A 19496-nucleotide genomic window follows, 5' to 3' on the forward strand; every position below is an offset into this window, starting at 1 on the left:
TTTTTACAATTTATTATTTGGACATTTGTATCTTTAACAATTCTTTCTATAGTGCTTGTTCTATATGGAGGCAAGAGCGACTTTTTGGACCCTGCTGCAGGAATATTTTAAAGGGCTTTTAGAGACGTGACAGATGTGTAGAACAGCAATATAAATATATTTGCTACTGACATAATATGTAAATGGAGCAGAATGGCCCAAGTGAAAGGCTTTTAAAACGGGGATATCTTTTTCTCTTTCCTACCCTTAACATACCCATATCATATCAATTTATCTGGCCAAGGTGAGCTGTACTTTGCTTCCTGAAACCAGTCAATACAGTTCCATGCATTGCTTAAAGAGCGTTCTTTAAAAAAAATACAAATTTATATAAGGGATAAGCTCCTTATTCTAACTGATCTGCCATACAGCAGGCTCCTGCACTGCCAGTCTGCAGCCAAATTGGCTCCAGTAGGGTTTTTAAGTAAACTTGTATTAATACCTTTCTCCCACTACCATAAACTGTTTAACCTGGGCTGTAAACTGATGTAGCCTGAAATAAGTATGTCTAATTCTCAAAACTCTGGGGCCTGATTGACAGTTTCACCATGATTAAGCTGCAAAAAGCTAAATTGTATGTGATGCAAGACCCAAATATGTGTACACGTACACAAGTAAGTTAGGGCTGTATCTCTAATGTTTTGTCCTTCCTTTCATTACACCTGGTTACGTTACAGTTCAATTCTCAGGTGTTGAAGAAAATCTACCTCTTTGGACTGTAGATGGAAATAACTGTGAAAAAAGTGATGCAGAAATCTAGTTTGTGCTAAACACACTGCTTTATTTTTACAACCCATGTCTGCTTTCATGACGAGAAATTATAAATGAACAGGCAGTTTTTGTTTTGCTTTTCAAAAACATTTTGTAGAGATTTTTCACTAATGTGAATCTGAAATTTTATCTACTCGATTCTGTATAGATTAAGTAAATAAGTATGCTTAATATATTGGCCTCTGAGTTTTTCTTTAACATCCTGTTCGTGTCTTCTGACTGGATCTACAGAGCTCATTGTATCTGTTTGAAAACTCAAGAACGAAAATTAAAAGATGTGAAATTTGAGTTCAAGTGTATTGTTCAAGTGAAATGCCCTAAGAAGGGTGGTATTACAGGGTCGTGGCGATGACTTGCGTGTCACTGGTGGTGGCCAGTACAAGCCATGCAGGCCGTGTACGGTAAGAAAAGTGCTGTACCTGCTACGCTCGCCCAACAGGCTGCAGGTGGGGGGCATCGTAAGGTGGGGGGCACGTGGGACCACAGAGAGCGGAAGCTCTGGCTGAACCTGTGGCTGCCTGCTTTGAATTCCGCTTGTGCCTTCTGTCGCCAAAAATTTATCCACCATCGTTGATTTGTGTGCAGTGTAAAAATTGTGGGGTTTTTTCTCTTAAAAATCAGGTTGTCTAGTAACTTCGAGTGCTCCCCTCTCTGTTATACGATGTAGGGTCATTTGTTACTGATGTACAAGTCTCTCCCAGTTTCCTAATGATGCTGAGTGTTCTGTTTGCCTTTTCTGGCGTATTCCCTAACATTTGGCATCTTCCCTAAACCTATGAGAACTGGTTTTGAGTTCAGTTTTCCTTTATATATACTTTTTTCCAGGTGGCACATAAATTTTTTTTTTACAACAATATACTATGATGTCCTCTGTGACTCTTTGAAGATAGAATTCATTATTTTTTTTGTTGGAAAAAAAATTAAAATTGTTCACTTGTTAGAAGATACCCATTTCATAAAAGCTGAACAATGTAGGCTCTACCCCTGAGCCTTTTAGAGAGCTGTGCCAGGTATTTTGGAAATCCAAGTGCGTTTCCCAGTCTCAGTTGCCATCCTTGCTGTACTTGTTTGCTCTTTTAAAGTATTGTCTCACATCTGAGACTTGTCTCCACAAAAGGTGCTGCCTCTGCCTCTATATCACAGAATCACGGAATTTTCAGAGTTGGAAGGGACCTCTAGAGGTCATCTAGTCCAACTCCCCTGCTAAAGCAGGATTGCCCAGAGCACATTACTCAGGACTGCATCCAGGCGGGTTTTGAAAATCTCCAGAGAAGGGGACTCCACAACCTCCCTGGGCAGCCTGTGCCAGTGCTCTGTCACCCGAACTGTAAAGAAGTTTCTCCGTGTGTTGGAATGGAACTTTCTATGTTCCAACTTGTGCCCATTGTCCCTTGTCCTGTCACTGGGAACCACCGAGAAGAGTGTGGCTCCATCCTCCTTCAACCCACCCTTTAGATATTTGTAAGTAGTAATAAGGTCTCCCCTCAGCCTTCTTTTCTCCAGGCTAAAGAGTCCCAGCTCTCTCAGCCTTTCTTCATAAGGGAGATGCTCCAATCCCTCAATCATCTTGGTTGCCCTTCGCTGGACTCTCTCCAGCAGTTCCCTGTCCCTCTTGAACTGGGGAGCCTAAAACTGGACACACTATTCCAGTTGTGGCCTCACCAGTTCCGAGTAGAGGGGGAGAATGACCTCCCTCGACCTACTGGACACACTCTTCCCTATGCAGCCCAGGATTCCATTGGCCTTTTTGGTGACAAGGGCACACTGCTGGCTCATGGACAATTTACTATCTACCAGGACCCCCAAATCCTTCTCCTCAGAGCTACTTCCCAGCAGGTCCACCCCTAACCTATACTGGTGCCTAGCATTCTTCCTCCCCAGATGCAGGACCCTGCACTTGCTTATGTTGAACCTCATTAGGTTCCTATCTGCCCAGCTCTCCAGCCTGTCCAGGTCCCGCTGGATGGCAGCGCGGCCCTCTGGAGAGTCAGCCACCCCTCCCAGTTTGGTATCATCAGCAAACTTGCTGAGGATACACTCTGTCCCGTCATCCAGGTCATTAATGAATATATTAAACAAAATTGGACCAAGTATCGACCCCTGGGGGACACCACTGGTTACAGGCCTCCAACTAGACTTCATGCCACTGATCACAACCCTCTGAGTCCTGTCACACAGCCAGCTCTCAATCCACCACACTGTCTCCTCATCTAGCCAAGCCTTGCTGAAGTCAAGGTAGATGACATCTACAGCTCTCCCTTCATCCAGCCAACCAGTTACATCATTGTAGAAGGCCATCAAATTGGTCAAGCGTGATTTACCCTTGATAAATCCGTGCTGACCACTTCCAATAACTCCCTGTTCCTCAGTGTGTTTGGAAAGCACAATGTGTTATATAAGCATCTCTACTGTTTCTATCCTTTCTTATGGTGCACACTGGTACAGAAGCCAAATCTACTGATAGCGGTTCCATGGATCTGCCCAGTCTTCCCAAATTCTGTACAAAAACTGGTCAGATTTGAAAGCTTTTTCAGAGAAATTTGGTTATACATCACAGTTAATAGCTGAGGAATTTTGCCATTTTTAAAAGGGTTGTTTTTGTTGTTAGGTGCTGTCTCTTCTGTTAATGTTTGTGTGTATGCACACGTGTACGTACACATTTGAGGCTGTACTTAACCCTTTTCTTGTGAAGAGTAGCTCTGATGTGAGAACCTCTTTCACCAGCTGCATTCTGAGCCCTTCAGTCCATCGTTGCTAGGGCTTCATCTCCCTGGCTGACAGCAAGTGTGTTTGATGTACTTGAAAAAGGTGTACTTGCTTTTAGGCCTTTAGTAAATTACTGCTCACAGGTACCTTTTTTTGCTCCTTTCTGAATGTTTGGTTGGTTTTTTTTTTACATTTAAATTTCCCATTATCCATCTTTTTCGTCCTGTTAAGACATGACGTCTTGAACAAAGGATGCATTTTCTTCGAACAGCCTCACTCAGCCTCATCTAACTAGGCTAGCTTTTATTGGTCTTGCTGACTCTGGCACCCATCTAAGTAATTTACCTGTAAGTAATTTAAGAATATTGTGCTGCTTGCAAAGACTTCATTTTAAGTTCCTTTAAAACCATTTGTTACCTTCCAGCTTTGAGGTTGCATGTTATTTTGGATTTCCAGCTCAAACGAGGATCTGGGATTTGCCGACCTTATGGGCTGCCACAGTTGAGCCTTGAAGCAGGCATAATCATGCATAATTCAAGACTATGCCAAGAATACCGCTCCTAAAGCTCTACTTCAAGAAAGCAATCACTTGCAGCATCTAAAAAGCTAAATGCCCTGTGACATCTTGTGATATTTGCTCAAGCTGAGGAAATGAATTCAAGTCCGTCATTTTTAACCTTGTTCTAACCACAGCCACGTGATAGATATTGCATACTGATAACCAACTCTATGTCCTGGTCTTAATAGTCAAAATAACAACCTCAGTTCTGCCAAGTCCAAGATACGTTACTGGTATTTAATCCAGGTAATTTGTCGGGGTTGGGGCTCTTTGGGTGGTTTTTCCCCACCACTGGTATTCGTATAAAACCATTTGATCTTGGTCAGACTGCCTATTTTTATAAATCCTGTTCATCAAAGCTTTTGCTGGCTTTGACTGCACTTCTGCTATTTCCTACCAGAAGGTTCCTGAATCTTCTCCTACCCCTTTTTTCCAGGATACAGTTCTTATGCAGGCTTGATGTTTAAATCAGAAAATCATTGCCTTTTCAAGGGGAATAGTAGTTACACAACTCCCAAACACATTTTGATGTTTCAGTCAATCAGGTTACCATTTGTTATGCAGGTTTGGCCACGCCAGGACTGGGGGAAGCTTTGGGTGTGAGTGTCATTTCTCTGAAGTACCAGCTCACAGGACAAGAAGCTGACTTTGAAAGAATGAAGAGAATCGATGGCATTGGACATTCTAGTGACTGGAAAGCAAAAAGTCAAAGTGGGTGTTGACGAAGTACTTCTCATTCTGTGTGGGGAGTTGACACAGCTAACGAGCGCGCTTTGGTCAGCTATTGCGGTGCTGAAGTGAGAATGTCCAGCACACACACCAATAACAGAATATTTCAGTTGGAAGGGACCTACAAAGATCATCCAGTGCAACTGCCGTACTATAGGAAAGTATAGTATGCATAAGGGCATAAAAAAATGCCAAAAATTGTCTAGCATCCAACAGTTGATATCTTTAAGGGTCTTGCATGCAACAATAAAAGCAGTGCAAGTAAAGAAAATGCAGTTCTTCATACATAGTAAAGGAAAAACCCTGAGAGTGCTTCTTGTCTCATTGAAGTAAAATGCAGGAAAGTTACACACTTGGAGTTTTGCTGTTGTATCAGTATCAGTGTTCCAAAATACTTCGGTATCAATTACCCTTAACCACTTCCACCTCCTCAGAGATATTTCTGTTGTTCAAGTTTACACTCAGAGGAGCTGGTGAGACAACCCATCATGTTCTTAGAGAAGAAAACAGCGGAAACAAAAATTTGTGATGGTCACCAGTAATGTGCATTGGCCTTATCAGTAATGAACCACTGCTACGAGGCGGTGTTGGAAGCGTGTGAGTGCTGCTCTCTAGCTACCCGCCACGCTTCTGAAGCGCTCTGGTGGCCTGATGAGGTGGCACGGCTGGAGATTTTGTCATTCAACTCCTGGAAACACAGGTCTGTTGCAATAAAATAGCAGGTTTTTCAGTGTAGTTTATAGTTCCACTGCCATTCATGTTTTATTTCAGAATGAAGATGAAAGAATTTAGATTTCATTGGTACAGACTGAAAACCTTAGCGACAGAAGATACCCTTTACGCTGAAAAAATGCATCAAACATGTAGGTGTTGAGAACAAACAAGGAATTTGCCCTAAAATGGCAATTTTTCATTTTAAATTACCTTCTGTAGTTTTTGTTAGGCCTGTGCTTCTGGAAATAACACAGACAAGGCAGGTCTCAATACTCTGTACACAGTTCCCTCTAAAATAAAGGCCAGTGGATGGAAAGCTCTGTTTTTTTCCTCCCCCTCAGCAGGTACCAACCTGCAGGAGTAACTTACTGAATTAAGTATGCTCCGTAAGTACACCTAAAGTAACTATTGTTTAATGCAATAAATAAATATCTTGGTGTAGCCATTGTTCAGGTTGACTATTTTATGGCTTTTTTTTTTTTTTTAACTTCAAATTCCATTATTTTTACTACTAACTGCAGTACATAAGCATTATCTACCTACTATGGAGGGCACCAGTTTTTAAAATCAAAATATTAAGGAACTCCGATAGATGAAGAGGCTTAAAAATGACGGCCTTCCAATGGTTCACAAACATTCCACTCAGGCAATAAAAAAATGTACAGGACTTGTGAATTAAAAACCATAATGGTCCCACAGCAGCACATTCTCACTCAGTAATGAAGATGTTTAAGTCTGCAAGATGTAGGCTAAGTCTTAAATTAAATACTGGCCCCGGGACCTGGCTGTGGGCACAAGCTTATTGACGTAAGGCTTGTGCAAGGTTGCTACTACTGAAGGAAAGTATGTGTGGACACATACACCGTGAAAGACAATTCAGACTCGGGGAAAAGAAGTCAGCACAGAGGTTGTATTTACTGGAGCACTTTGAACTACAAGTGTATTAAAGATAATGAAATTATGCTCTTCTGTTGTTCCATAATACCTGCTGCCTTTCAGCTGTATGAGCGTGGGTGCTGAGTCCTTTGAGGGACATTGAAGATATCCACAGACTCACAGAGCTCCAACTTGGAGTTCTTGGCATTTCAGCAAAAGAAATCAGGGGCACCAACAACCATTTATTTGTATTTTAAAAGATAGATGGGTCTGTACAACAGCATTGTATATCAGCACTAAAACTTCTCTTGACAGTATGCCACTAATCAATGAGACAGGTATGCTTTTGCATTAATTTACCTTTATCCAGTTAACCAGGATGCAAAACAAGGCCATTAAAAAAACAAAATGGCTTTAAGGCTTTTTTGAGTGACCAAGTGGCAATCTGTCTGAGTCCTGCCAGACATGGTGGTGTTTCAGCAGGCGTTGTGCATCCTGCAGGAGGAGACCCTGTGTCCAACAGGAATGAATTCAGAGAATCTGAAGTAAGAGTGACGGGGACAGTCTATCATGAGAGCCTCTAACACCAGGTCATCACTTTCCAGCTTCCTGAGGGGGCCTGAGACATTTCTGGAGCCGGTGAGCAAGCTGGACAGCCGGGGACAGAAGCTGCTAGCCCAGCAGCTGCATCGGCTGTCTCAGGCCAGATGGCTCCAGCGGCAGATCCCCCCGCTGCCGATCTGTGAGTCAGACCAAAACCACGCTTAGAGAACGCGTTCACCTCCTTTGCCTGGATTTGGCATTTTAGTGTTTTTTACCCCCACGTACACCAGCAAGACCGAAGCATGGTTAATTGGGTAAAGGCCTAGCTGTCCTTCAGCAGCTTTCACGCTGTTTAGCACAGGGTATCTCCGGCTGCCCCCTGCCTGCTGACCACTGGCAGCATCTCTGCCTTCCACAGGAACGTTCAAGTGCTTTTACACCTCCCTGCATCACTTTTCTAGGAACCAGTCTGAAAAAAGGTGTGGAAGGAGACACATCTACGCGTGATGACCCAGTGCCTACAACACGGGGTGTCCTGGCTAACGGCAGGCCAGGAATTACAAACATAAGCATAAGAAGAGCAACCCAAAAAGAGCTGCAATGAGCAGTTCACCCCCTCCTTCCCCCTCTGTCATCTCGTTAGTGAGGCGGCAAGAAAACTTCAACATTAACAGCCCAGCCGTAACAGACACTCGAAGCTGGAATGACTCACTGTAGGAGTGAATCGCACCCCACACGCTGGTGCAAAGCAGCCAGTGGGTCTCCTTGAAGTAAGCGTTGAGGAGCACTGGCAGGGCTGGTCTGACAGCCCACAGCTGCATCAGTGCCAGGAGGAGCCGCCATCGCACCCTCTGGGAAGCACTTTTGTTTTTCCCAGTAACAATCAATCAGTCCGGCCATTGACCTCTTCATTTCCTATTTTTCAAAAGCCGCCTATGTCAGAAGGAACGTCAAAAGGAAGTAGGACCTGACCAAAAACCATCCCTGAGTTCAATACGTTTAATACTTATCATTTGCTGCCACTTGCAAATTAAATCGGCATCCAGAGCAGCCAGAGTTCCCTTTAGATATCACTGCAGGGGCCTTCCTGTGCGGCAAGGAAAGCTGCTGGCCTGCTTACACGTACCAAGACCTTGTCAACAGATGTTGACTCTTGGCTGAATGACCATTATTACTCAAACAGGAAATTTAGCAGTATCTTTGCTCTACGGCTTCACTGCTGTTCCCTCACAGCGCCAGCACAGGGATAATCTGCTGCAGACAATGACCAGAGGGTGCATGCTGGAAGGAAGTTGGTTCTCTCAGTGACACACAGGTGAGCACCTTCTTTAGGAACAAAATGCCAAACCACAGACGTCTAGAGTCAAGTTCCAGCTACCAACTGCCACCTCTGTCCTGGAAGGGGCTGGCTTTGGCTGAACGTTGATCAGCACTACAGTACTAGTACATGGTACCAGTCTCATGAAAGTGAATTACCTCCCTTGTCAAAACCTTGGGAATGAACAAAGGGAACCCTTTGTTCATTCCCACCTCACTCCCAAGTATCACTACTTTTAAGAATGGGACGTCACATTCCACTGGTCTACTAGAATCATAGAATTGTTTGGATTGGAAGGGACCTTTAAAGGTCATCTAGTCCAATGAGCAGGGACACCTTCAACTAGATCAGGCTGCTCAGAGCCCCATCCAACCTGACCTGGAATGTTTCCAGGGATTGGGCATCCACCACCTCTCTGGGCAACCTGTGCCAGTGTTTCACCACCGTCAGCGTAGAAAATTTCTTTTTATACCTACTCTAAATCTGCCTTCTTTCAGTTTAAAGCCATTGCCCCTTGTCCTATCACAACAGGCCCTGCTAAAAAGTTTATCCTCATCTTTCCTGGAGGTGCCCTTTAAGTACTGGAAGACTGCTATAAGGTCTCCTCAGAGCCTTCTCTTCTCCAGGCTGAACAATCCCAGCTCTCTCAGCCTGTCCTTATAGGAGAGGTGCTCCAGCCCTCTGGTCATTTTTGTGGCCCTCCTCTGGACTCGCTCAAACAGGTCCATGTCTTTCCTGTGCTCAGGGCTCCAGAGCTGGATGCAGTACTCCAGGTGGGGTCTCACCACAGCAGAGTAGATGGGCAGAAATTGCCTTCCTTGACCTGCTGGCCACGCTTCTTTTGATGCAGCCCAGCATACTAGACCTAGGGAGCATCCAGCCTACCAAATTCTCATTCAGAGCACTAAAAGGAGCTAAATCAAAGCTCTTACTCATTCAACTCTCACTCCTAAAAAACTGAAGTATTTACCTCAAATAGAAGCTTTCCATAGTGAATGGAAGAGTGGTGGGTTGACCCTGGCCAGCAGCTAAGCACTCATGCAGCTCCTCACTCGCACCCACCCCACCCCAGCAGGACAGGGGAGAGAATAGGAAGAAAAAAATCTCAGGGATAGATACAAAACACAGTTTAATGGGGGAAGGAAGGGAATCCATTGCTACTTCCCAGCAGCAGACAATGCCCTGCCAGCCTCCAAGCAACAGCCACCATGGAAGGCTCCCTTCTTCTTCCTCTGTCTCATTTTTTATTGTGGAGCATGACATGGTAAGGAATATTCCCCTTTGGCTAATTTGGGTCAGCTGTCCTGGCTGTGTCCCCTCCCCACCTTTTGCCCACCCCCAGCTGACGTGGTGTGCAAGCACTGCTCAGCAATAGCCAAAACACAGGTGCATTATCAACACCCTTCCAGCCATAAATCCAAAACACAGCACCATATCCTCTTCTTGGATGGAAGCAAACTCCATGCCAGCCATACCCAGTACAGGTAGCTTAAGATACACAGCTTGAGCCCAGCGACCTACCAACTTGTTAAAGTCAAGTAAAGACAAGAGCAAGTTACTCATCAAGGGAGGTAATATTTTCAACCTCACAAAAAAAGCACACTTTCAGTACCACTGACCAAAGTCTTCTATTTTTTTCAGTTTGAGCAGAAAGATAAGGACAGCCAACAATTCATTTAATTGAGGCCTGTCTTAAGTAACTAAAAAGTTTCATTTAAACTCGTTACACGCCAACTTAGATTTGTCTGACTGACATCTCCCAAGGTGATCCATAACTTGTCTATAGAACCGTGATAAATATGGCGATATTTTACCTCTACATGGCCCAAATTCTCCAGCTTTTTCAGTCAACCAGAGGTTTAGAAGCAAACTGTGTGTTTGTCTTATATTTGTTCAGATATTAATGCATTTTAGACACCTGCCTGATTGCCTCACACTAGTTTATTAAAAAAAAGCTACAGGAGGGCTCTAACTAAACACAGGTCATACCAATTCACTGAGACCACACTGCCATCTTGGTACCTAAGACCAGAAAAGGTTAAAGGACAGTGCTTCCATCACCACCCTAAAAAAAAAAAAAAAAAAAAAGAACAAAACACACACACAAAACCACATCCAAAACCAAACTCAGCAGTTACTTGAGTCTGCTCAAGATTTATACTGGAACTGTACAGGAATCTTACTGGTCATCCCCATGTGTTCCCCAAACCTCATTCTGTTTGTGAAGGATCCAAGTTGTCTATTCCAATTTTTTTTGCATTAAGACAACTCTCATGTCCCCAGACCTTTAATTGTGGAGTAAGTTACTGTCCTGGCTTGAGGACTAAAAACTACACATCTTTATTACCATGCAGAAATTAAATTATGTTCAGGCAAGAAGGCATTCACCTTATGTCAACGGACAATAATAAAACACACCAAACATTTTATTTAATAAATTTTATTTATGCAAAGCCAATCCAAAAGTGCTGTGTAAAAGTGAAAAGCTCTTTTTACATAATAATAAAAACTTTGGTGCTTTTTTGGTTTTCCTTTTTTTTTTTTTTTTTTTTTTTTTTTTCCACATTTTCAGTGTGAGAAAAGTGAGGATTTGACTGTTTTATTTACAGGAACCCACTAAGTTTGTTTAAAAAATATAGACATACGTATTAAGTCATTCTTATTTTTCCTAAAAGCTAATTGCTGTACAGTATACAATAGCTCAAAGTGCCCAGATAACCAAGGGTATCCCATGATAAGTTGAATATACATGCTCTTCCTGTCAAATTAAGGATATTCTTGTTTTGTGACGTAACACTTCTGCCCAGTGCTTAGTTTTGGGTTTGGTTTTTTTTTGTTTGGTTGGTTTGGGGTTTGTTTCAGGGTTTTTTTTCCACCCCTCCTCCCCCTTAAATGTACACAGTAGTCAAATTACATTACTATGTCACACCCCGTGTTTCCCTTAAGGAAGAAAAGTTATGTTCCTTGACCCTCCAGTTCGGCTGCCGCTATATCTGGTTCTTCATCATTGTATATGTTTTCTGCCTAAAGACACAAAATATTACAAGTGGTAGACACAATTGCTTTTAAACAATCTTCTACACTTTATACAGAAAAAACATGATACCAAGAAGGCTCAGATATTATCCCCTCCTCAAAAGGACCCTCTCCCCGCCTTTTCTTAAAAGGCAGCCAAATTTAGGCATATGCATACAGTGGCAGTGTCTTCTCAGTTTGTTTTGTTTCAGCAAAGCCTTGGCCATTTAATTCCTTACCATGAACATTTTATTTGGACCTATCTCAACCTCAGTCTGAACACACAAAACAAGTTAAAGAACAGGTATTAAAAAAATGAAAGCCTGCCTTGTGAGAGACATTTAAGCCTGTTACATTTTTAACTTGTTATTCCCAAGTGATTTTATTCCACATTTATAAGATAACTGATCAAATTCCTGTAATGTAACATAATATGAACTAACTGGAGAGTTAAAAGGCAACTTGCTTCACAGTGAGCTGGGGGGGGAAGTAAAAACCAGTAAGTCTTGGCTAGTATTCGATGGAAGTTTGCAACTGCCACATTTATTCTTACTATTAACTTGTACCTAAGACTTGGAGTCAAGAAATAGCTAGCAGTTACATCTATTCAGGTTGGTTTAGTCTTTGTTTTCTTTTGAAAGCCCTACTCTCCAATCTAACAGTGTAAGAAGTACAGGCAACAGGCTAAGCTGTCCTCAGAAGCTGCCCTAAGAAGAACAAGCCATTTCAGTTTCATTTATGCAACAAGCTTCACAGTAACTCAAGAGCTGTCGTGACACTCACCATTTGCCATATCTGCATTATGTTGTCCTCTGATACTGAACAGATTACCCAAGGCTCATTAGGATTCCAACTGAAGTCTGAAATTTTGGCAGTGTGTCCTCCATGAATAAACTGTTAAAAAACCCCACAAGCTTCAGTAAGCCACTTCACCTCTAGAGAAAAATCTGTTAAAACCTGGGATTCAGAAGTTAAATTCATCATGCTGATGACTACACAAAGAAGAAAAACTTGCTACTAGAGATTCACAATACAGCCGTAAAGAAGGCGTGTGTGGAACAGCACATTCCACTCATCGCTTATGGACATGGATGCAATTGCTGAGACAGCATTTAAGCCAACAGTTCATCTTATTTTAGCAACAACCGACTGACATCCTCAAAATTGTGCTACTTCACACAACGTTGGCCTGTGAAATCCAGCAGTCTTTTATATCCATTACTTCATCTAGTTATATGAGCACTTACACAGTTACACAGGAAATGGAGAAACCAAACTATAAGCATTTTTACTTGTTTGCTTCCTAAGGAAGCAAAACAAAACATAAGCCTTTGTACTTTCTGCATCAGTAAGGTTAGTTATATGGGACCTAACTAGTCTAATGCAAGATAAACAATGTGAGGCCTTGGCTTTACATGCATTTAGTTATAGAACAGTACAGACAAGCACACGGCCGAACTGTAAATACTTTTCACAATACAGATGTGCAAATCATGCCCAGAACAGCTTTGAAAAAAATCAGTGCCTTCAGAACTGAAAAGAGGAAGCCTACTGCCAATGGAAGAGGAAGCCTACTAACGCAATGGACTGAAAACCGGGGATGTGAAAAGATTTAAGAACTGCTGCAGTTTTAGTAGTACAGCCATAAGGCATCATACTGCCATGTAACATGTCTGCACACTGAAACCTGAACAAAAGCGTACCAGCAACTCAGGAGGCCCATCTTCTGCGTCCTCTGCAGACTGCTCTTCTCCAATTTTACTGTAAGAAAGTAGTTTGCACTTTTTATTAATCATGAAAATTGCATCAGCTTAACAGTTCCTAGCCTTTGTTTACAGTATTTACTTTTGCTATTGGTTTTCCTCACTGTCAAGTAACTATAAGCCTCAGGTATAAAACATCAACTGTTTGGCGTTATCATTCCTGAAATGGAATCTAACTTGTGCAGCACATGGAGGCAGAAATCACTACTAAAGAAGACAGAAAATAACTCTATTAGCAAGAAACCCTTATAGAGGAGTAACATTAGGAGCACTGCGCTGCTTCTGTTGTACACCCAGAAGAACCAGGTCTGAGTTAAGCGAGCAAGAAAGGCTATAGAACAGCACAACTGCAGTCTACCAAATAAAGCAGGTCTGCAGCCTTTTTTTTTTTTTTTTTTTTTTTAAACTATCTGTTCATATATACTAAAAGAAAGGAAATGTTTTTCACCTCAAATCCCATACATTAAGCCGACGATCAGTACCACTTGAAGCAAGAATTGTTTCGTTATGAGGAGACCAGTGAACCTATTGAAAGAAAACAACTTGACTGGAGCAGTTACCGATTTCTACATATCCTGAATACCCATCACCAGCACCTGGCCACTAATTTTCAACAACTATACTCAAAACATCTGTTTCTTCCAGCGCAAAGGATATCCTACAGCTCAAACAGAGCACTTTAAAGTCTTAAGATTTCTCAAATTGAACAGCCAACATTATTTCACTATTACAGATTTACCATATAATGAAATTTAATTGTCTAAAATTCACTGTTACTTGCACCCACCAAATAGGCAGAGCTCACAATATTAGATTTGAACCCAAGTCCTCTCTACAGCAGGATATTTTAGAGAAACCTTCTACTTGTACTGAAGGTACTTGCGAGCTCCCAGTGTATTTTTAGCACTAAGCTGACTACTTGCTTCAGAGTCAAGTGGGGAAAGGCAGAAAGAAACTATGTGGTACTGTCTGTATTTGTTGAAACAAAATTCACTATTTAATGTTGAACAGACTTATCGTGGTGGGTCACCATGTGAAAATCTACATGTTCTCATCCAAGTCAGCACTCTTCTAGCTTTTTTTCTACAGCTTGTGAGAAAAGTTTACCCACCTGAAAAATTTCATCTTTATGTGACTCAAAAGAGTGGAGTTTCAATTTTAAGTTTCGAAGATCCCATAAAGCCACCGTCTGGGAGAAGTAACAAGAAATTGTTTTTACTATAATGCCTACAGAATTATCATCTAGAATACTTATGAATTTAAAGCATACGCAAGTAAAAACCTTGTCAGCAGAACCAGTTGCTAGAATGAACTCGCTGTAAGGATTGAAGGACAGACAGTTGACCTCGGCTGTATGAGCATCTACTGAATGACTTGGCTTGGATGTGGTGTTAGATCTTGTGTCCCAACTGTTGCAATGAAGGGTTTGGGGGAGGGCAGGGGGCAGGGAAGAGAAAGCGAGAGTGAACACATAGATTTTTCACAGCAGGTTCTTTTTCACTACACTACGTATTAGTTTAAGAGACTACATTATTATTAAACCCATGTCTGAAGCTACAGTTTTTATTACATAACCTTTCCTTGTGTTGTGCCTGTTGTACACGAGCAGTTTCCACCAGAAAGCTGACATACATATTCATTACATCTTATTTTCAAACCATGTGCACACATTAAATAACGTGCAGATTTCAGTGATTCTGCAGCACTGCTATAGTTGATTGCACTAGAGAGCTGCATTAGACCATTCCATAATTCAGATTTTTTTATCCAAGTGCTCTGGACTGGTCCACTGACAGCTCACAGCAGACACTATCTAGAAACTGCTTAACCCCAACTTACATCATAAGCTTCTGGTCATCCGCCACAGATCCAAACAGAGATTCATGGAGCAGATGCCATGCCACATCTTCTACTACTGCAGAGTGTCCAGTAAAGATCGCTTTCGCATCAACAATTTTGCCTTCTTTTGGTCCAGCACTTACATCCCATAAGCACACAGTCTATAAATAAGAGTCATGTTCTATTGTTACGCGGACTCTGGCTGTATTATCTTTCAAATAAATACATAATCACATTCTACATATAAACAGAGAGATGACACTCCTGAAACAGTTCTTTTGTTTTGAAAAGGAACATTTAATACGCCATAAGTGAGAAGTGAGCCGAGTTATCAATCAGTTTTTTGCTAATTCAAGGACCAAGGATTATTTATAAGGTCACAAAAGCAATTTATGCTTTTAAAGACCACAAAGAAATTTATAAGCTATTAGTTTAATTGACCTTTGAGAGTCTTACTAATTTACGGTCTCAGACCCAAGCCAGTTTAAAGGGTTGTTGTACAACAACTTCTTCCAGCAGACAACTATAAAAACATTCTGTTCTTAATCAAGAATTTTACAAAGAACTAGTTGTTGATTACAGCCTAAAGTCAACTGACAGCCTTTAGAATTATAATTACAATATGTTAGAGCTTCCCCACACAACAGTATACAGCTACACTAACCTAGTTTTTCTCTAATTATTTATTACAGCATAAATTAGGAGGGGTTGTTTTGGTTTGGTTTTTTTTTTTTTTAAACAGGGGAAAAGATGTGGTTTTTACATGATCATCTGATGCACTGAGAAGATGTCCACTCAAATTTGAGTTCCATGATAACCCATAGCCTTCCTTCTGGTGCCCTCTTAATCTAAGGTCAGGATTACACTCTCCACTTGGGTCTGAAAGAGAGGAAATTATTTTCATTTAGTTTCACCTTGCACATCAATCCGTAAGAGCACCACTATCACCTAAGACCCTTGTTTCTGTCGCAATAATTGTATTTTATACAACAGCCTCTTAGATCTTCTATCAAGATTCTCATATGCATAACCAGGCAATTAAAGTCACCGGAGATATGGACCTTATTTGGATTCCAGAGCCCATCACCTCTACTCCCAACTGCAGTTAAATACAAGTTTACCCCTCAACGACAAGAGACATTTTGCTTGAATTCAAGGAGTTTGACCCACCTGGTTTTGAAGGATGTTTAGTGTAATCAAATACCAACACATCAGCAGATGGTGTTTTTGTAGCAATGATGCAGGGATTCTGCGGCATGTAACGAGCACGGTTTACTTCACCTTCATGATTAATTTTGATCTCCGTCTCAATTTTTCCAGTCACAGATCCGAAGCCACCAAACTCTACATTTATCAGAAAAAGGTCAGTTTATCATATCAATTATTTTAAACAGGTGAAACAGTATTTCATGTCATCTCCCCTACTCCAAGAAACAGTGGTAAGCATCTTACCATGAAACATGAGAAAGACTAGCACCACGTGACACAACAGCATTAACACTTCAGATATTTTGGATCCTCTATGATACAAACTCTTTCAGAGATTTAGAGATTTAGTCTCTACTTGAGGTAGACGCTTATCAGTTTTCACCACAATTGACAGAGTTGGTAGAAATGTTATACAGATTGTACATCATAATGTTACCCAAGTTCTTTTAAGTTTCTTCTTTTTAGTCATAATTAATGATCTAGAATTAGTGTAAATTGCTAAGTATATGTCAGCTTTAGTATGACAGTAACAGAAAGTTAGAATACCATTAGACAGAACACTTATTAATAATGCTACTTCTAAAACATAATCTAAGAATGCATGCACAGCCCACCTCCTTTCTCACTGTCATATTGTGAAGCATCAAACTGATCATCGTTGGGAATCTGGACTCTTGCAACAACCAGGTGGTTCTGTTCATCAGATGTGTGTGTTCCCAAAACCAGCCAGTGTAGAGCATAATCCTTTCCTTCTGGCCTGTTTAGAGTAATAAATGCATGGAATAAAATTATGTGCCTGGTTCCAGCAGTTTGATAGCTAGCATCAATAACACTCAAGATCCAAACTTCTTCAGGGAGCTAGAAGAGAGACTCATGTAAGCAATTCTTTCTTTGTCACAAGAGACTTGTGCAATAAAGTGAACTAGACTCTGACACAAGCAAGTCAAAGATACAACCAGCAAGACTAGAGTGACAATACAAGTCAGTAAACACTGCCACTACGGCTTGAAAGGGACAATTACAATTTGCACAGTAGTTAAAGGTGACACTAATACCTACTTCTGTCTTTAATTCCCCTGGCAGTTCCACAGTATTGAATTAGAAAAAAATCAATACTACTTTCTGTAAAACACAAATATCGACAAGTGGCAACCTATTTCATTTACTTCTCTTAGAAGCTTCTACCAGTTATTATTTTATTTTAGAAGCTCATTTTTAAACACTCCACAAATTCTAGCTAACTAGAATCAAATTTCTCTTCTGGTAGTTAAATGCAACATTTAGTAATAAGTAAAAGGCTTGATGGACACTGCCATTTATCTCTGGAAGGAAAAATTTGAACAGTTAAAGCCAAGCAACTTCTGCATTCTTGAAAACAACAAACTAATTATGCTGTCTGAATCCAAGCAAACAGGAATTATTTGGGCAATCATAAACCACCACAGGTATTACTATACCGCTTCCAAGGCATGATCATACATTTTGAGGGGGAAAGAAAATTCTAAAACAAAATAAGAAACACACAATGCACACACACTTACTTGCATCACGAACAGGTGTCCCATCATGCCAGGTGCCATAGAAAGAGACAGTCCTTGCCTTAAATGGCTTACATATTTTGACACTGGATAATTGGAAATACCAGGTTTTAAATTGAATATAAAGTCAATCTGCAAAATACGAGGCAAGCAGAAGTGTTCCTCATAAGGGCTCCACACCCTCACATCCCCTCTTCATTTTCTCTGTGCCATGACTAGTTAGCTCACATCTCTCAGCATCTTCCCCAAACATTCTAGTATATAAAATTAAGTGATCATCTAACCACCAGGTGTAACATCACAGATGTAAGGTGGAATTCTAAAGAAAGAGACCATCCTCTGATTATTTCATGAACTTTACACATAAGATATTTTAAAACCTAGCTGTATCCAGTTTACAACAACAGGAGGGACCCAGTTCTTGTCCACTACCTCAATGGAGCCCTGAGTGGCTACCGCGACAATTTAAGTCCTATAGTAGCTGGCACATGAACAGAATCTATCCCCTTCTTCAAAATTATTTAAGAAATTAACCAATGAGCCCACAATTTTCAGGGGGAGGTGGAAGAATGGAAAAATTAAAATATGTGAAGTCAACAGTGAGCCAGGGACAGAACCAGGACACAAAGCCCCAGTCTTAGAACAATACTCTCTTAAATAAGTCCAGACTTAAAAAAAAACCTAAATAAAATGGGAGACAGACACTATAGCTCCTACAGAATATTAATCTGTAGTGCACATACAGAAAAATAGTCTTCAAGAAAAAGCTAATTTGGTACATAGATTTCTCTGATCAGAATTAACTACAGAAGAGCGTTAGGTCTCATATATCAATAAATTGAGAAAGATTTCTCTCCTGACACCTCATGACATCTTCTGCTAGGCTAAGCTAGAGTTCTGTAAAGCATCAACTTGTGACTTTTTACCTCAAAGCTTCTGCATACCCAAAGGGTATTTAAAGTTGTAAGCAAAATAAAAGTGTTACAAGCTCACAAAGAGCAGCCTAACACAAATTATTCTCATCTTGCATGGTTTTTATCCTCACATTACTTCGCAGACATGGTTAGCAGAGACAAAAAGAGCAATGGAACAAGCAATTACACACTGCCTCAGCTCCCGCCTTCCAAACTAAGCAAACCAGCAGCTGAGCCCTGTGCCTCCCTGGCACCTTCCAGGCCTCTCTTCCCTTCTCTCACCTGGTCACATCAGGCAACCACTGCACGGTGAGGCTGGGCCACTCCAGAGCATGTGTCATCACCAGGTCGTACAAGAAGGGGGTGTTTTTCTTCCAGATCTTGTACTCCTCGCTGATGACGCGCTCCTCCACCGTGTCCTCCAGCACTGCGGGAAGGGAGGGAGATGAACCAGGGGCCCGCCGGGCGCTATACCCAGGGAGGCGGCGGCGTAGGAGAGGGGGGCCCCGAAGCGCCTTCAGGGGCGGCCGACGGGGGGACAAATACAACAGCCCCCCTCCCCCATCCCGTCGGAAGCTCCTCGCAGAGGAAGCCCGGATGGCCTCGGTCTCCCCCTCTCCCCCACTCCCCCCCGGGCATACGCGTCCCGCTGGAGAGAGGGAAGAGAGGGCCTCCTACCTTCCTTGCTCGCCATTTTGGGGGGCGGGTGGGGGGCGCGCACACAGGCGCGACGCGGCGCAGGACGCAACGACGAACGGCGCCGAGCATTCAGCAAGGAAGCGGGAGAGAAAAACGTCCCTCTGGGCAAGGGCAAGAGAATCACAGCAGGTTCTTCCTGGGGGGAAGTGGGCTTTGAGCTGACGCTGGCCGAAAGCCACCCAAACACGGCAGCACAAAGAGCTCAGCATGTGCAGTCCTCTTAGCACATGTTGACTCAAATGCTCCCACATAAAATGGCAGCTG

The 19496-nt window shown here is 42.0% G+C and overlaps 1 protein-coding gene across 1 annotated transcript; it reads right to left on the reverse strand.

The window, feature by feature from the left end:
- Positions 1-11210: 11210 nt before the first annotated feature.
- Positions 11211-19232, reverse strand: RBBP7 (retinoblastoma binding protein 7). Its single transcript, XM_009884698.1, has 12 exons — positions 19212-19232; positions 18816-18960; positions 16696-16838; positions 16043-16216; positions 15636-15751; positions 14873-15033; positions 14316-14442; positions 14145-14222; positions 13482-13558; positions 12974-13031; positions 12054-12164; positions 11211-11279 (listed from the first exon to the last, which is right to left on the reverse strand). Exons 1-12 carry the CDS (start codon positions 19225-19227, stop codon positions 11211-11213), a joined length of 1275 nt encoding a protein of 424 aa, XP_009883000.1. The 5' UTR covers positions 19228-19232.
- Positions 19233-19496: the final 264 nt, after the last annotated feature.

The sequence above is a fragment of the Charadrius vociferus genome, unplaced genomic scaffold, assembly GCF_000708025.1.
Source record: "Charadrius vociferus isolate BGI_N301 unplaced genomic scaffold, ASM70802v2 scaffold200, whole genome shotgun sequence".
NCBI lineage: Eukaryota > Metazoa > Chordata > Aves > Charadriiformes > Charadriidae > Charadrius > Charadrius vociferus.

Bases quoted from the DNA above. Each gene is read 5' to 3' on its own strand.
- RBBP7 (XM_009884698.1), bottom strand. The intron at 15,034-15,635 runs GTAAAAACCACA...TCTTATTTATAG, and splicing joins TCAGTGCATCAGATGATCAT to ACTGTGTGCTTATGGGATGT. The intron at 13,032-13,481 runs GTGAAAAACATT...ACTTTCTTACAG, and splicing joins CTTAATGTATGGGATTTGAG to TAAAATTGGAGAAGAGCAGT.